At 38.0% G+C, this 15,834-nt stretch overlaps 1 protein-coding gene across 2 annotated transcripts in view; it reads right to left on the bottom strand.

The window, feature by feature from the left end:
- ARHGAP42 (Rho GTPase activating protein 42) overlaps positions 1 to 15,834 on the bottom strand; it is a 148,493-nt gene that overhangs the window by 106,336 nt on the left and 26,323 nt on the right. For both annotated transcript variants that reach the window (XM_042023756.1, XM_042023757.1), the window contains exon 2: positions 11,374 to 11,469. In XM_042023756.1, the coding sequence (XP_041879690.1) occupies positions 11,374 to 11,469 (96 nt within the window). The remainder of the gene's footprint in view (positions 1 to 11,373; positions 11,470 to 15,834) is intronic.

Here is a 15,834-nt window from a genome sequence, read left to right as displayed (position 1 = left end):
GCCAAAAAAATCATTATAGATGTATGATAGAAGTATGATAACAGCAAAGAGACAGAGATGACAAATGCCTGTTTTAAAGCTTCTGCAAAGAATTTACACAAATGAGTAAGCAAGAAAAATTACAAAATTAAGCCTTTTATGACCAAATTTATGCTTTAAGGTCTATGTATTGTTCTCCAAATATGATCACATCTTTCATTACATACTGGCAAGCAGAGAATTTTATCAAGGCACAGCTACTCAAATACATGTAACTAAAAGTAAAGAAACCACAAGGGCTCTCTCTGTTTCATTTGAATTAAGGCATTGTAAACTCAAGAGTAAATTCAGTGGTAATTTTTCCTCCGCATCATAATTAGGAGCGTTTTGGCTCTTCACAGTATTAGGACAGAGAGATGGTAGTAAGTGCTCCAAATTCCCCATGAAAACACAACCAACAATGAAACTATCAGATACTCAACAACAATCTCCCCACTCGGCCTCCCCTGGTCTATAGCATTTGATCCCTGTATATTCCAGGCAGCATTCCCCACAAAGTTTCAAAGGCCTTTAATTGCTGGCCATATACCAGGCACAAGCATTTGGGTTTTGTCACACTATAACGGTGAGACAAACCAGCAGAAGAGGCCAGTGATTCCACAGTAAGAATGGAACCTCCCACCTGAGCATCACACGTGTGCCTCACACTGCAGGCCAATATGAGAACCATAAAAGGCAGCAAACCAAGATCTGAGCTTAATTGAAGCCCAAAGCTCTGCAAAATGTGTTTGCCAGGACAGCATAACTTGTACATACCATATGAGGCAATTTTAACTCAATAAAATTTTCACTTTGCAAAACTTAATGAACAAATATAGCAAGGTATTTTCTGAAGTTTTTTTTCTAAACATATGTAAAGCATAAAGTGTACGGCTGCTATTAGAAGTAAAAATCCTTTCCCCATTACAGAAACAAACCTCTGTCAGGGTAACTATCTAAATCCAGTTACAAACAGCATGATATTTGAGAATTCTTTGCTATAAAAAGTAGCTATCATGTCACAAATATTTAAACATAAAAATACAAGCCTTGTACAAAAGTTAAACCAACTCTTCGAGCCAATAACATTTACACTTTCCACTCCACTACTTTTCAACAGAAGTCTGTACAGAAAACTACATATTTATACACAAACTAAGAAGATTTTGCAAGAAAGTCAGGTTATCTAGAATTCCCAGATTTCCTGTCAGCACTTGTCAAACACAATACTTGGAGAGATAACCTGAAGACATGCAATGCTACACACTTTAAATAAATCCAATTACTTAGTATCAGTAAATTGCCATGCCCTACTCATGCAGAACCTCACAAAGCAAATACAACTAGAAAATTCTAAATAGATCAAGCAAGGGCAAAACATTTCTGAGAGTCCTGAAAGATTGTTAAAGTTCATAATGGCTATCTATCCCACAGAATGTTTGTAAAAACAAAACAAAAACACACACCAAAGACTAATTCCACTTTCACCATACACTTTTTAACACTTTATTAATAATACAGCTGCAACATATCTACCCTGTGTTAGTATTCTACTTTATTTATAAAAGCAGTACAGATTTTGAAAATATATCATACAATTTGGAAAATTTACCTTGTGTAAATTCTTGTGTAGCATGAATTCTTCAACACAGCAAAGATGTGGTAGAAAAAGCCCATTTTAGACTCTACTGGTCTATATCACCTCTACCAAAACATGGTATCTTGGAGTGCCAGCAAAAACATTTTAAATCTAAATAATTTCTTCCATTTTCTTAGGAACATGAGAAGGATCTCCCTCACAGAGCACTACATCAAAACCTGTCTACAAATCAGTAACACTTTTCTTGTCTCTCCCCTTTCCTCTACACTTCTGTGAAGGGGTGAAGGCTTTTGGGATGAGTCACAACAAATACACCATTTCTGCCCTGTTCTGATAGAATAAAGTAAGAGTTTAGATAAGTGGTCATTAAGAAATACTGCATCTCTATGCCACACTACAAAATGGAGTTTTACATTATTGTACCTGTCGAAGAGACATCAGCTTCTGTTTCCACCTGATGGAGCCACATGCACAGCAATGGGGCTGAGCTCCATAACTGCACAACTCAGCAGGCGTGGGGAACAATATTCAATAAATCAAATTCTGTCTAAGAGGTAAGAAGCGATCTTAAAGTGCTGCTGGAGACCTACTTTGAAAAAATAGCAGCTTGAATGGGCCCCTATTGAAAAGTAACAGCATGACTTGCTGTATCATAGAAGTTCATTTAATTCAACAATCTCTACCTGTCGGGGTCCCTTCCCCCCTGCCATGTGGTCCTGGGAGAGGGGCCCTGAGGGCACAGACACGGGGTTTTCCTGCCCCTGCTCAGCCTCGTTCCCCATCGGTTGGTTTGTGTTCCCTGCGCGGGCAGAAGGACCCTTGGTCCTGTGATTGAGCAGTTCCTCGGCAGAGCCCTGGCCACGCGGCTGGAGAAATAAACATCTCTGAAACATCTACCAAGAATCCGTCCATATGTATTTCTTTTCCACAGGCCTCATTGTCTGATACACGTCTTGCAGTATCCACACTGTAACAAATGGTAGAGAATTGCGGGCAGAACGATCCCTGATCCCTAGGGACAGCGACTGATTTGTGAGTAAACTCTGGATTTCTCTTCTTGTTTTCGTTTTGCTGTTCCATCTCTAAACTATGGAGGAACCATGGAAAGAGTCTTGGCTCTCCGAGCTGCATATGGACATTTATCTTAAACTTGAAAAGATTCTTGAACAACGATTTGCAAATTTTAGCTTGATTCAAGCTCAAAAGGAACTGAAACACTTCCTGGCATGGTTGTTTAAGAACTTTTTCTACGTTTCTTGGGATTTGATTCTTACCAAAGACTTTTGGAAGAGCGTTTGGACACAGTTAATTTCTGAGTCAAAATATATGCCGATGGAAGAATATTTTCGTGAATATTATTAAGTTACCGAGACTGTTGAGCAATGTCAGCTGTGTCTTGGCAAAGGGAAGCCTGGCTCAGGGACCGTCTGGCCTCGGCCACGTGCACCGAGCGCTCTCTGAGCAGCAGCGAGGCAGTTCCCCCGCACGGGTGGAGCCATGCGAGCCGCAGTGTCGGCAGCAGAGTGAGGCGCGGCAGGAGCCCGCCCGGCCCCGCGCAGCGGGTGGTGGAGCGAGCCCTGTGAGAGGAGCGGAGCCGTGCCCAGCCGAAATGCGCACTGGAGCAGGGCGCGGGGGGGTCGTTGCTTGGGGGCCCGGCTGAGACGTGGGAGCAGCCCCAGGCAGCAGCAGCGCAGCTGAGAGCAGAGAAGGCGCTGGCGTGCAGGGAGCTGAGCGGCGCAGCCCAGCCTGGCCCAGACTGCGCGGCCCCAAATGCAGCCCCGGGAAGAGTGCACAGGCACGAGCAGCCCCGACGGCCCCAGCAGCACTGACAACCCTGGCAGTTCCAACATGGAAGCGAGCGAAAGCAAAAAAGAAAGCAAAAACACAGCAAGACAGAAAACAGCAGCCACTCGGAAAAAGGAAAAGATCATCGTAGCTAAGGTTTAAGGAATAGTAAAATGGTATAATGTTAAACAAAATTATGGTTTTATAATGAGATGTGACAACCAGGAAGACATATTCATTCATGGAACTGCTATTAAAAAGAATAACCCTGAAAAATACATCCCAAGTTTAGGAGATGGAGAAGTAGTAGAGTTCAAAATTGTGCAAGGTAGAAAAGGGTTACAAGCAGCAGAGGTCACTGGGCCTGATGGTGTTTCTGTAAAAGGCAGTATATATGCTAAAAGTCGTAGTCATGTTAGACAATATCCACATTATAAACAGTCCCTACAGTCTCCCTTTCCTAATCCCACCTTTCCCTTTTATCCTATATCCTATTACCCCCAGTGTATTCCCAATCCGTTTTTTCACCCATGGTTTCCCTCACAAAACCATGCCTTTGCCAATTGTTTCCCCAAAAATCCCTTTGCGATGAAGGGGGGGAGGGAAGAAATTAACTATTGTTGTTTAGAGTTCCAACAGGTACAAATGGAACTGGCCAATCCCCAATTTTTCAGAGGCACATCCATACTTTAACTAAAGATAAAAACCCTGGTATTTTAATCTTCCCAGCTGTACAAACCTTATTTGTGTGCGGCTCTTTATGGGTGCTGAAATAGGGGAAGTAAAAGCAAAAGTAATATATTCAGAAGGCATCTGACAATCATTAATACTGTTCTTTTGATTTTTAAAGTTTTGTGCATTTATTGCTTGAATAGTGAAAGAGTTTAGAAAAAATAGCACCAAATACTTCAACAGATGTTAGGTTTGCCATAACTGCTTTATTGCATTTAGGCCTACAAAGGGATCAAAAAGTTCCTGTGCTTAAAACTCTAATCTCTACTAAGCATTTTGATTTCAGAAAGTACAAGTCCTTCAATTTATTTGCTCAGACCTGAAGATGAATATCTCAGAGCTGAGTTGATCAAACCATTATCTGTTTTTGAAAACTAGTTCCTCTTTCTCAAGAGGTATGCTAGCCTGACAACTCAAAAATGTTATGCCATTTTACTAGAAGTCTATTATGTGCATCAAAAGTACATACTCATTATTTTCAAAACAACTCTATAAAGCAACTCTCTAGTCCTCAAGATTGTCTCCCCACAGGCATTCATACTTCCACTGGGACGTCCAACTCTAGAAATAATGAAGTTAAATGACTAAGGAGGGGAAAAGAGGTATGTTAAAGGCATGGAATGAGGACAATAAAGTAGAATACACCTTCAAGAATCCTGAAGTTCAAAATATCAATGAGAGACACAAAAGCTACTCCATCTTTATCTGTGAGTGGCATGGACTTGTCCATTCATCTACTCAGCTGTTCAGATCAAATGCTGACTCAACTCCTTAGCAAAATGCACCAGGACAACAAAGTTGTTGTTGTCCATTACCTGCCTCAACTTCTTTCTGTGCACAGTAGGAACTCCAAGGCCAGTGGTATCTGAGACACCACAGACTGCAGTCCAATACAGTAAAATGAACTAACACGAATTTCAGATTCTGTTAGTACACCAGGATGCAAACTGCAGGGACTCAGGAGAGCTACTACTGTCAGCTACTCCTGACACAGAAGAAAGGTAGGACAGACAGGAATGGCAGTAACTGCATCAGCCACACCTATCTAATTTTTTCATTTGAATACTCATCTTAAGGTCAACAAAGAATGAAGCAGGCAAATTCTAACAACCTTCTGATAGGTAGCCAAGAGAAGAAGAAGCAAAGACAACAAGTGTTGTTGATCTTATTTTACCTTGTCTTCCTGAACAGATAAAAAACTTACTGCACCATTATTTTGTTTCCTGATTTGTCAACCTCATTTGACCTTCCAAAACAAGGACAAGAGCTCTGGGCTCAACCAACAGAATGGCAACCTTCACTTTCTGGGGCAGATGTTGTTTTGAAGCCTTGATAGGATCCCAGCACTAGCATAAAATCACTCATCTTGAAGTCAAGAAACAATAGCATTCCGGAAACAGGTGGCATTTATTTAAACTGTCAAATATGCAACATGGATAAAAAAATAATGGTAGGAACAGAATCAACAGTTTTGAAACTAACACTTCAGGCATTTCACACCCTGATTGTGCTGAGTTCCTCCCATAAATTGCTACCATTTAACTTCTGTAGATAAAAATAATCCAATAGGAGTACCAAAGAACTCTGTCCTGTGATCTTACAAGTAGCTTATGCAAAGTTGCTTTGAAAGTAATCTAAAAAGTTAAATCTTAAAATTCATTCTTTCAGCTGGAGGAAGAGAGCTGGCAAATCTAAGCAGGTAATTACTGTGGAAAAGCAGCACATAACCTTTCTATGCAAATTCACACCCCATTGTAAATAGCTTTCTAGTCTAATTCAGGACTCAACCCTTCCCCACCCATCTAAAATTAAACTGCCTTTTGTAAATACATTTGTCTCTAATGTGTTCCACAAGGTCAACAAACTCAAGCAACTAGAAAAGTTATTGGGATGATGCCTATGCTAAAAAAATCCACCCCCAGAACCCTGCCCTCAAGGTGTTGGCGAGATCCTGTTCTTTCTTTGCTTTGAGTAAGGCAGTAGTAGACCTGAGATGGTGGAAGTAATTTTAGACTTATTTAGAATTTGGTAATTCCATTTGGAAGCCTGGTTACAAATGGAAATTCAGTGCAAAGTAGGTTGAATATTAACCCCAAAAAGAACTTTCTTGAACATGAAAGCTAACCTCAAGTAATTAAGGAGATGACCTGTAAGATACCCAAGTGATTCAGACTGTAGGTGGCTCGACTGCATTTAATAAATAATTCAGGAAGAGCCAAGCAAATTCAAGAAGCCATTACACACCACAAGCAACAGTGGCTTGAAATAATGAGCAACCTGACATCTACCATCTCAGGTTCCTGATGAACCTCCAAAAGACAATGTCCTAACTTGGAGATTGCCAAGTCCATAGACTGATTGTCAAGATTTGTCTCTACACACTAGGCATGCATAAAGCTCCTATACAATTTTCTTGTTGTTTTAAACTTATTTATTTGAATAGAGCATTGTATCCACAGTACGTACCATTAAAAATGGAATTTGGTACCTCTTAAAGTCAATTAAACTTATACATTGTTACAAGAGATGGGGGGAAAAAGAAACATCATTCTTTTTTTCCTCTTTTTTTGTGTAGTTTTATATATAAATTTCCCAGTACAGATCTATTTGCTGCTTTGAATTACAGGATGGTTGTCCTCTGACAAGTTCTCTGAGAGGCTAGAGCAAAAGCTAACTGAAAAGCATTGTGCATGTGGATGCCCAGTATGAGAAAAAAAGAAGGCTGAGCTTCTGGCATCATTGCTCAGCTAGAACAAGAAAGCAAAACACAGCAATGGACTCTAACAAAGAACTACTATTAGCATTCTGCATTTGTTTGGTTGGTTTTGACTTCTTTCTCTCCAGTACATTTGAGTTGATTTTTCAAAGTTCAACTTGAAACTAACTGCTGTAAACAACGTAATTGCCAGGTATGAGCTAACAGTTCTGTAGATTGCTAGTTGCTAGCAATTTAATAATCCCATGAATGACTTGAGGTGTGAGTCAGCAAAGATCACCAGTTGCTAGTGGCAAGAAAAGAATTCAGTTCCCACAAGAAAAGACACCACATTTTAGAACTTTTGACCTATTCTTTGTGGCTCAATTAATAATGATTTCATAAATCATCACAATCCTATTACATTCTTAAATTAAGCATCTGATGCTACCTGAAACATCTGTCATAATATAATTCTCTTCAGGAAAAAAAACCCCAAACTTCAAAACCAGCAGTTACAGAGTGAAACACATATGCTTTTCAGTGCACTTTCCTAAACAGCACATGCTAATAAAAACCAGATACAGATAAAATAAAATGCCAGAATATGGGCATGTATTTATTTGTCTTATTTTTTTTAATGCTGAAGAGCATGGTCTTACACTGCAGATATTAGATCTCACTGATATATAATTAGCCATAATACAAAATAGACACAAACTTGTTAAAAGCACAAGACAGAATTCCATTGAGTTAATAACGTTTATTATTTTCATCTCTAGCAGCCACAAACCAGATAACACAAACAGAATAAAAGAGGATCAAAACTGGGAAATTCCTGGGGAGAGATCCAGGTGACACAAGTTGGATAACACTAGGAGGAGCTGGGCAAACCTTCTCCTTGCAAAATTTATGCCTGTAGTGTATACTGAGGAAAAATATAGATGATCATGAAAACATAGTTTTTGCAGCTGTCCCATCTGTGTAACATTCTGTGTTACCTATAAGGTGTGAAACACGTAAAAATCCTGCATCCTTTTTACACAGAACTCCCACTGGGCATGACAAATTACTGACCTCCTTTACATTCACTGTCAATCTTAAGTATTTAATTTTTGTGCATAATATTTACAAAGGGGGCAGGGTGATATGTCTAAAAAGCAAATGGCAAAGTGTTATCAAGTGTTGGTATTTCTGAGGAAAGCACAGTTTTTAGATTAGGAAAGCAACACCCTCTTCTCAGAGTAAGGGCAAGTTACATAAAACCTTCATTACTGTGGCTTTTTAGTAGTATCAATTTTCTGTCATTCATCTTGCTATTTTTGCATTGAAAATGCTATTTTCTGCAAAACTTTTCAGTGGCACAAAAAACAATTATAGCTTGGCTGAATCACATGCAACTGGTGCTAACAACCATGTTCTGCCATCAAATAGCACAGCCCATGCACTGTTGCAGATCACATGCTTCCACGAGCATTCTAAAGCAGAGGAAGAGACAAAACCAGCAATTGTTGCCAGCTTGTTTTATTTTTTTAATAAGAAAAGCAAGTAAAGCTGGACACCTTGTTTCCCAAACCAAATATTCTGGCAAAAAGCTTAAAAACGGAAAAGGTTTTTATAGCTTGAATCCTTTGATGTTCACAGTTAAAAAACCAACTAAAAACAAAAAAGAAGCTGTAGATGATTTGAGGAACAAGGCAGTCTGCTTATCCAAGAAAGTCAGAGAAATTGCCTACAGCTCATGCATAAAATGACTCTAAACTAGGCATGGTGTGTCTGAAAGTGGCTATGAAGATAAATCTGGCTAACCTGCAGCAACATGAAAAAAATACCTAAAATGCATTATACAGCCACAGTCACAGATAAGATTTTTTTTGTCAAAGAAGAACACCCCTTCTATGGAAGAATTAGAAATCAAAGACAGGAATTAAAAAAAAAAAAACCCACCCAAACAAATAAATCACTGGATTAAATACAAGATGGATTAAAATAAGCATGAAGACCACTATAATTCTGTTTATGTGGAGTGTCATGAAGCTTAACTACTACTAATTCTTACGTGTTTCATGTAATGGGCTCACTGGAATAGATAAATTATATTGAGAGCAACTAAAAATGCACACGTTATAGGAAATGAAAATAAAACTGCTTTTATTAGATCTTAGACTGGAAAAAAAAGAAGCCAAAAAAAAGTGTTTTGCTTAGTGACTAAAGGGAGACCCTCAACTCCAGTATTGCCTCAAAAACTGTTAATGGAGCTATCAATTCAATTCCAAATATTTTTAGCTGGTAAGAAAAAAAAGAAAAAAAATCACTTAAATCCCTTACATTTAATGCTGAAAGAATCTGAAACTTTTATTTTTTAAATAATCACATCCTGACAGAAGAAGTCTTATGTAGAGGTGAATTTCCAATGCTAAGGTGTCTTAGGGTAGATTTTCAATGCTAAGCTTGAAATAGAAATGTAGTCCTTACAATAAGCCCCTATGTATATGGTAGGTTTTTACAAATCATATCAAGTCAGAGTATCACTGCAGACTGAAGTAGAACTTCCCACTGGCCTGCACAGTTGCAGACATTCTTAAAAAAAGGAGGTGAAGGCAGAAGGAAGCACAGAGTAGGATTCATCTATACAAAGCTGTCTTTGATGATAAGCAAACGTATCTTGTTGGGGCATGCTAAAGATATGGATAAATTCTAGGTCACTGCTCTAGGGAGATCAAAAATTTAGCCTTACCCTATAAAAGCACACAGTATCATTCAAGCTCTGTTGGACTTGAATTTGATTCCTGTCAGTTTACCTTTTACTCTTACAAGCTTCTTTGGTGTGTATGACAATCCATCAAGTGATTGGTCCTTTAGAAGCTAGAAATCCCTTTGAAGCTTCAAGTGAAACAAATCAGCTGTCAAGCTTCATGAATGCTGTTTTTTTCCTAAACAGTTTTAAATGCCTGTTTAACGTCCAAAAAATAAAATGCCTTTTCTTTGCTATGTTTAGGTTAAAAGTAAAATGAATGTTGCCTTTGTTCTCAGTCACCTCATTTTAAATGCAAAATCGTATGTCTTTAAAAAAGTTATTGACCAAATCTAAGACATATAACTGAGATACTGCAGATTTAGTTTATAAATATATCTACAATATAATTTTAACAGCCAAGAAATAATATCTAGCATGCCAAAGAGTACATACACACCATTTCTCTTTCCAAGCTGGATACACCTGAAGAATGCATGCAGTTTTGTACCTGAGTAGCAGCAGCTCAGTGATGTCACTCCCCTACTTTTAACTGTCAGTGAAATTAAACCTCCCCTCCCACCCCCCTGCCAAAAGTTATTGGAAGACAGTGACCAAATACCAGTCATCTTTGATGACAGTTTTCTGACTACCACAATGTTGTAGGGAGAGGATGAGGCAAACCCTGCGAGTGATAACAAGCAGCTCAGGTCTTCTGTCCAATGACTCAGTCAGGAAAAGAAAAAATTGAAGGGAGAGGAGACTTGAAAATAGATCACAATAATAGATACACTTGGAAAAGGCTAAATCTGAGTTTGCTCTCTGCATTACGTAGAACCTCTTTAAAAAAATACCAACAAGTCCTATGTTCCCTCTTGTACAGCCAAATTATTTATTTTTAGAAGCTACTACTCTTTAAGAACCATCTTACTTCCTCTCAGATGTTTTCGGAGACACATGGGGGCCATGTGGTATGTAAGACTCATGATACTGAATTTAGCCATTCTGAAGATAGATTATAATCCAAATTTCTTACCAGTGGGGGTTAAAGCACTCCAGCTGCTGTGCTACTGTGCAAAAAAGCATCACTACAACTGCAGCAATGCCTTGCAGTAAAGAGTGGCTGAATTTCTGAATCCTGGAAACATTTCCAGGATTAGTCTGCTGAGGGAAGAATATTTTGATGACCTTAAAGAGGCTTACATTCAAGACAATTTGAGCTGTTCAGTTCTGCAAATGCAGAATTTCTGGGTGTGTGCAGAAACAGAACAATAAGCAGCTACTAAATTTCACTGGCAGAAGTTCAGACAACCATATACTCAGGAATGCACAAGTTGTAATGAACATATTCCTCTTTTTAGACCTTTAAATACTTCCTGCGTCTTACTAGGCACTTAGGTGGCTTTTTCCAGGCTTATGTTACATCATAGAAACTTGTGTACCTTTTAGTAACCCACTGAAAACTGTCACAATAAAAGTAGCAGCAGAATTTAGAGGATTCACAGTTGACTCAGCTGACAAAAGTACTGCTGAATACTTTCCACTACAATAAATCAAATTATGCCATGAAAACACAGCTTTTTTGCCATGAAAAAAAACCCATGGCTTTTTTGACATGAAGACATAGCTTTTTTGACATGTATTTTTAAACCGGAACAGCATGGTTTCTATTTATTGAAATTTTTCTGGTTTTGTGACATGAACCATTAAAAAATAACTGTGAACTGCCCCACTATAATTCTGATAACATGCTAGATATATAAGAAACTATAAAAATGTTACTGCAAGCAGAGCAAAGAGCCTACTTACCAATATTAATTTCATCATCAGTTTCAGCATCTCCAATACACTCAAACTGAAAATCTTGTAAAGACTGTGAAAATTTTTGTACTGCCATGGATAAATCTAGAATTCAAGGAAAAAAGAAACAGAAAATCAGAATTACTCCACTAGAACTTCACTGCAGCAAGGCATCATGCATTTCTGCATTAAGTATTTTTTCTGTTTACAAAGTTTCCTTTCCAGTATCTTTTCTGGACATTAACATAATTTTAAAATCACCATCACCACTTCAAAATCAAAGAACCTGAGATTTCCTAGACACCAATGAAATAGGCTGATGCAAGATTTCAAACATTAATACATGTATTACATTGACAACTGAAGAACCTTCATACTTCTTAAAAAACAAGAAATTAGTATAAGAAATTAATTCTAGTGACAAATTGCATATGTAAGTAGACTACAGGCAGGAGTAAAACCTAACATACAAATATACAAATTGGCCTAATGTCCTAAATCAAGACACAAACAACCCCCATACAAACAAAGCATCATTTAAATTCGAATGAACCATTCAAAGAACAACTCCACTATCCTAAATGAAATAAAGATTGAAAAACGTTTCAAACACCTCCCAATAAAAATCCACAAAATAAGATGACTGCTTTTTAAAATTTTAATTAAAGGTAATCACTATCAAGCAAAAGAATCCCTACCTGGATTTTGCGCTGCCCAGAATTTACTCAATGCCTGTTCATTTTGTATTTTTACAGGCAGCTATATGGTACATCAGTCCAAAAAGAGAACCATCATCTTTGGACAGACATGAACAGATTTTTTTTCTTCTATTATTTGGGAATTCTGTATGCATATCTGATAAATAACGAAGATGTAAAGAACTGGGAAAACAAATTCTGTATCTTTTTGATAAAGAAAATGGAAAACAGGAAAGAATCCTACCCAGAATTATTGCATCCTTACTGCACATTTCCTACTGTGCTGTACATGAAGACTATATTATTAAGTTTATTAACAAATTAGATGCTAAACACAAAGTGTTTCCTACTGTTTGTATAGATGAAAACAAAATAATCTTTATAAGATGAAGCACTGTATCTTATGCAAATACAGCATCTTTCATAGCTAAGTAAATGATTGGTCTACATTTGTTAGAAAGATCTAAACTTGAAAATATCCTGCTGCGAACAAATTCAAGTTTAAAAGGAAGAAACACAGTTTTATTGTACACTCCTTCACCAAGTTACCACACTGAGTCCTAAACCCTTATACAAAATTGCTGTATGCCAAGTGATGTCGAAAGGAATTACATGGCCTTAACGTAATTGAATGAAAAAGTTTCTATACTGCAAGTACACTGGAATGTAAAAATTAACTGTTGCAAATAGGAATGCAGATATATTTCCTTTGGACAACCTAATAACTGCCCACAATGAACAGCATCTCTGTGAATGTGAAAGGAAATGAGGGAGCATGGGCTCTCCCCTATCATTCTTCCACATATGCAGGGTTTGGTGGAACCAATGTGAAAGGAAAATAAATGTTAAAAATACCAAAGGAGGAGTCTCCATTTCATATCCTGGATTATTGATACATGATGCCAATCTTTCTTTCACTGTGTCAGCAAATCAGACACAGTTTACACATTTTGAACCTGAAGGAGGTATGTTTAACCTAACTCAGAAACAGTGGGTCTGAAGAATTAAGGAGCTTATTAGGTAACTTGATAAAATCATGCAGCAAAATACCATTTGGAGATATCTGCCTTTATATGAGGCCTTTTCTAATACCTTCAGACTATTAGAAGATACCCTAATAAGATTAAAGCTGTTTAATGTAGCAAAGAATAAAATGAAATTCCAAGGTCAGATGTTTCCTGTAATACTTACAAGTTCTGTACAAAGTTAATTTAACCTGAAAAGATAAAAAAATATTATTCTACAGAAAATTCCAGCTGACTTGGACATCTTCCTAAAGGCTGAAATAGGAGTTACTCTGTAAGACTCTAAGTTTGACAATGCAGTTGAATCACCAACATTGGACCAAGTGGTGCCACTTGGTTGTATTTATCACCTTCTTAGGAGCATCGTCATTTTAATTGATTATGAAATTCTCCCAGCCACAGAAAGGAGCAGCTGTGCAGTAAGCATATCTTCTCTAAAAGATACGAAGATTCAAAACTGAATTAAACCGGATTTAAGAGCAACTGTCTCCAATCAAGAAGAGGCAAATGATGGACAAAACAATGAAAAGCACAGATAGAGCAGAGACCTTGCCCAGTTTTACAAGATGTCATTTATCACAGTACATCCCAAAGTCTTGATGTCACTGAGATTCCTCAAAGCATGCTGCTGCTTCCAGAAGGAAGGTAATCACCACACCAAACAAATAAACTTTTTAGAATCTGCAAGCTACATGGCATTATTAAGAGTTGCTCTTACTCAGCAGGTACATTGTAAAGTCATGTCCCTCTTTTCATTGAATCCACATGAACTAGGACATTCACTTAGCTCAGGACAGAAATCTCCTTCCAAGCAGAGACAACCAATCTTCTAAGTTACTATAAAAACCTCACCAGTTTTATTGACTGGCGGTACAAGTCTATCATGCAGGGAAGGATGGCTGCTCAAAAGTCTCAATGCACTCACAAATGTTGTTGCCCCTGCTCCTCTGCAGGCACTCAAATGAAGTAATCTCTCTGGGTACCAGCAAAAGAATGAAAATGCAACCTGATAACCTTCATTTGCCAGAGGGGTAGTTCTGTTAATATGTATTTTCTGACAGTTTGTTCCCTCTACCATTTGTTCCCTGTTTTATCAGATTCCAAAGAAGGATTCAGTTCCATTTTGCAGTGAGACACATAGTCAAGAGTAGCCATCTACACACTACTTACTGTCAGAGCAAGGAGATAATTGTGACAGAGTTGCCTGTTTTCGTAAGGGCTGCAGCAAGTCAGCTGGCCAACAAGATTTATTTTTTTTGTGGAGCTGACAGAGGAAGTACTAAAAAGCTACTACACTGTGACCGGAAATAATAAAAGGATAACCACAACAAAGCTTAACCACAATAAAGTAATGTAACATCAGTATTGCATATGGATACATACAATACCAACCATCAGTATCATAGTGCTAGTGAAAGAATAATAAAAGTCATCATCCATCCAGGAAAGTCACCAAGGAATCAGAAAATGCACTACTCTATTGTACTTCTCCCTGAAGTTTTATAAATTTGATTAATCTCCTTAACATGTATTTTTTCAATAAAAAAATGCAAAAAATTCCTCTGGATTATTCTAGAAGGCAGGTTTATTTAAGACTCACTTTCTTTGAAACTGCCAAAGAGAAGTATGGAATATGAACTGTAATGTATTAACTTATTTTAGGCATCAGGGCCTTACAGCTCAATATAGGATGATAAAATTATGATCCAAACCCTTTGTATTACCAGAATTGTTCTTCCAGTTTCTTGTCCTAGATTTGTTAAACAGATCGTAAAATAATTTCTTATATAGAGTCTTGAGGAGAAGGAAAGAACAATACATTGCAACAATGTGATGAAATTATAGATGCTATTACCCAAAGGATGAAAAAACGAGTGTATGCTTTGGCATGGCACAGCCTGTCACAACAAGGACAAAGTCCTACACATAAGGACACCTGACAAGATTTCCACAAGTTGGTAAGCACAATGAATTGTTTTATTGGGCTGGGAAGGTTGTCATTTGTTTGGTTTTGCCAGTCTGGTGTCTGGAAGAACAGCATAAAGTCCAAACTTTTGATAGGGATAAATCAATCTCCAAAAGCAAGAAACTTTTGCACTTGCAGAGGATTTATATCCCTACCCTAGTAGCAGCCTGCAAGAAAGTGCTCTCAGCAAACATGTCAAAGCCAAAGTCTTTCCACTTGTCTGCTTACAAAGATGACTTCATTAGCAAATGGAGTTCTAATAACCAATGTTCTTCCTGAGTGATGTCAATTATCCTGAAAAAGCTTGGTATCATTCACTGGGGTTAATATAGAAAAACAGCAGTTGAAATCCAGTGAGAGGATTAAACATGCCTAAATGAACTCCCGAGCACCAGCTGGAATGCAGTAAATGGGACTTCAGACAACAGACACTCTGGCTAATACAGTAACAGCAACATATCTGGCCATCTGACACAAAGCTAGCTATTATTACATGGCTTCAAAGAAAGCAGAAGCAAAGGGGTGATGACTGACCTAGAACATTAGAGGCAATCCTTCAGTCAGCTGAATTACAGGACAGCTGAAGACTGGAAAGGAGACCACGTACAGTCACCTTTGGTGTTTCAAACCTTTGGGGCAGTAGGAATCCACTACCAGATATGATTAGATGCATTGTGGTGCCATGCTTGATGAGCTGTCTCATTTGGTCATGCACTGACATACACGTTTATTAAAAACCCAAGCTAATCAGCAGAACTCAGCACTAAGGCATTGTAATATG

Source organism: Corvus kubaryi, unplaced genomic scaffold, assembly GCF_017639235.1.
Source record: "Corvus kubaryi isolate FWS band 111438036 unplaced genomic scaffold, C.kubaryi_AGA036_p1.0 37256, whole genome shotgun sequence".
Classification (NCBI taxonomy): domain Eukaryota; kingdom Metazoa; phylum Chordata; class Aves; order Passeriformes; family Corvidae; genus Corvus; species Corvus kubaryi.
Note: the sequence above shows the minus strand (reverse complement) of the source record. Positions and strands in the feature narration are given on the sequence as shown.